The 3,120-nt window shown below is 45.8% G+C and overlaps 1 protein-coding gene across 1 annotated transcript; it reads right to left on the bottom strand.

Annotated features, from left to right (window-relative positions):
• Positions 1–201: 201 nt before the first annotated feature.
• Positions 202–1,269, bottom strand: LOC148878463 (uncharacterized). The gene has a single exon (XM_088972559.1). The coding sequence runs from the start codon at positions 1,267–1,269 to the stop codon at positions 202–204; it is 1,068 nt and encodes a 355-aa protein (XP_088828685.1).
• Between the last annotated feature and the right edge of the window lie 1,851 nt (positions 1,270–3,120).

Genomic DNA, 3,120 nt, shown 5'->3' with positions numbered 1-3,120 from the left:
GTAATGCCCTTCATGTGTTCGGAAATCCGTTTTAGGAACGTCTTCTTCTTGCACTCGAATCTGATGGTATCCCGACCGTAGATCTAGTTTGGAGTAAAATTTGGTGCCATAGAGCTCATCTAATAATTCATCAATCACGGGAATGGGATACTTGTTTTTAATAGTGATTTCGTTCAGTGCTCGGTAATCCACGCAAAACCGCTAAGCTCCATCAGCCTTCTTCACTAGCAAAACCAGCGATGAGAATGGGCTATTGCTTGGTCTTATCAGCCCTGTCTGCAAAAGCTCCTTCACCATCTTCTCTATTTCGGTCTTTTGGTAATACGGGTATCGATATGGCCTCACACTCACCGGTCCTTTGTCGGGAAGCAGTGCAATCCGGTGGTCATGTGGTCGTTTAGGAGGCAGGCTTGTGGGCGGCTCAAACACATGGGAAAATTCGGTGAGAAGGTGGTCCATCTTGGGTGGAAGAAAACCTGGTTGGCCGCTGCTATGTGAAGGAACTATTTGAAAAAAAAATCCCGTACCTTGTAACCCATTGCATTCCTTGTTGGTTAAGGCTTCGATGCTGGCTCGTCCCAATCCTTGGAAGGTGCAAGAGAGTCCCTCCTTTTTGAACGTCAAGGTTAGTTGTTTGTAATCCATCTCGACGGGTCCAAGCGTCTCTAGCCACTGTACTCCCAACACCAACTGGCATGCTGCGACGGGAAGAACATAATAGTCAGCAGTAACGGGGTGTCCTTGAATGGCGAGGGTGAGAGATCGGCACTGCCCCATACACTCGATCTTTTCACGGTTGGCCACCATAACTTGAAATTTCTTGTCTCGATTCACTGGCAACCCGAGCTTGGAGACGATGGCTTGGTCAATGAAGTTGTGGGTGCTGCCGCCATCAATTAATACGGTCACGTTCTTGTTTTTTAGTTTTCCAAGAACACGTATGGTTTGCGGGTGCTCAGCTCCTGCAATAGCGTGGAAGGAGATTTCAGGGATGGCTTCTTGGTTTTCTTCCTCTGATTCGACAGTCTCCGCGTCCGCCGGTTCCGAATCCTCAATCATGAACAGTTGTGGACGTGCACAACGGTGGCCGGAGGTGAACTTCTCATCACAGTAGTAACACAGCCCCTTCTCACGACGTTCTCGCGCCTCCTGGTTGGTGAGTCGCCGGAATGTTGAGGAAGGAGCACTGGAAACCTGGTTCGCGCGCGAGCTTGGTGGAGGCCCAAGTACACCGACCATGGGGTTGGGCGACGCCTTCTGGGTTGTCATGGCTGGTGGGGATCGAATCGGTTGGCTAGCTCTCCGCTGTAAGTGATTTCATTCCTCAATTAACCGGGCCACTCCAATCGCCTCTATCAAAGTTCGAGGCTACTTGATCTTCACATCTAAACGAACGTCATCACGAAGTCCTGCAATGAAACAGCCAATGAGAAAGCTCTCGGGCAGGCCGTCAACTTGGTGAGAGAGCCTCTCGAAGGCTTCTTGATAAGCCGTCACAGTGGTGGTTTGCTTTAGGCGGGTTAATGCCTCTGATGGGTACTTGTAGTCGGTGGGGCCGAACCGTTGTAACACTGCTTTGGAGGGTTCTTCCCATGTGAGCGGTCCGCGATGCTTGGTCAACCACCTGTGCCACTGTAAGGTGATGCCTTCCAAATGGAAGGAAGCTAGCTGCACCTGTTGGTCCGGAACAATATTTTGAAATTCAAAATACTGCTCCGCCTTGTAAATCCAACCGCTCGGATCATCCCCATTAAATTTTGGGAATGACAGCTTGACGTGTTGATGAGGGTGGTCATGGGTGGAGGTTGAACGGGAAGTATGGGGCTGTGAGGATTCTTCATGGGCGAAGGGGTTGGTCTCGGGAGTGGTATTGGGAGTGGTTCGTGAGGCTCGAAGGGCTTGGAGTTCAGTTAACACTGCTTGCAAGACAGTGTTCATTTGGTTGAAGCTCGACTCATGTCGTGCTAAGGTTTCATTGACCTCATTGCGGAACTTCGCATTCGTCTTTCCACGGGTGTCCATGGTCGAACCGGCTCTGATACCAATGATACGCTCAAGTTATCTAACAAGAGGGAGAAGGATCTAGAATAAGGAGAAGAGAGAGAGAGAGAGTTTGTTTGTAGAAAAGCCAATGCCAACTCCATTCATTCAGGCTATATTTATAGCCTTATGGTGCTACAAACTGGGAGTAGAAATAGGAACTACTGCCCCTTAATCTTAGGAGCTTATCAACAAAAAAACAGAATGCACTTATCTAGGAAACATAATGCACTTATCTAGGAACAGAAATTGAAGACTTATCTAATGCACTTATCTAGGAAACATAATGCACTTATGTAGGAGCAGAATTGAAGACTTATCTATTCTAACAGAATTAAAACTGAATGGATAAGGCTTATCCCAACTAAGAGCTAACATGACCGGGTCTTCTGCTGCTATCCACTTTGACCGGGTCTTCGGCTGCTGCATGCATGCACGTATCAAAGACTTGTAGAATGTGAGATACTTTTTTGTTGTTACATCTGCCAAAAATAATTAAGTCATCTGCAAACATAAGGTGCGAGAGTCGAACACCAGAGTTTCCAAATTTGAAACCATGAATCAACCCTTGCTGCATCTTCTTTTCCAACAAGCAAGAAAGAATCTCAGTTCAAATTATGGATAAATAGGGTGATAAAGGACACCCCTATCTCAAACCTCTCGTAGAGGGGAATGAATCACCCGGCTTTCCATTATAAAGAACTAAAAAGTTTGCAGTAGATAAGCAATAGTGAATCAAATTGCAAAATTCATTAGAGAAACCATAGTGATGGAGAACATTCAACAAGAAAGACCATTCCATCTTGTCATAGGCCTTTGAGAGGTCGAGTTTAAGTAAGAAATATCCATTATGATCCTTTAGTTTCCTCATTGAGTGAATTACTTCTTGAGTGATAATAGTATTGCCTGCTATATTTCTTCCCGGTGTGAAAGCACTCTGAACTGAAGAAATCAGATTTGGGAGGATGGTCTTCAAACGATTGGTTAAGATTTTTGTAATGATTTTATAAAGAACGTTACTTAAACCAATTGATCGAAGATCCTTAGGAGTTTCAATTGAATCTGTCTTGGGAATCAAAC

This window comes from Nelumbo lutea, chromosome 1 (assembly GCF_056320005.1).
Source record: "Nelumbo lutea isolate HS-2025 chromosome 1, American lotus-T2T, whole genome shotgun sequence".
NCBI classification, from domain to species: Eukaryota; Viridiplantae; Streptophyta; class Magnoliopsida; order Proteales; family Nelumbonaceae; genus Nelumbo; species Nelumbo lutea.
Note: the sequence above shows the minus strand (reverse complement) of the source record. Positions and strands in the feature narration are given on the sequence as shown.

Coding starts and splice junctions, on each gene's coding strand:
- LOC148878463 (XM_088972559.1), bottom strand. CDS start 1,269: ATGACAACCCAGAAGGCGTCGCCCAACCCCATGGTCGGTGTACTTGGG.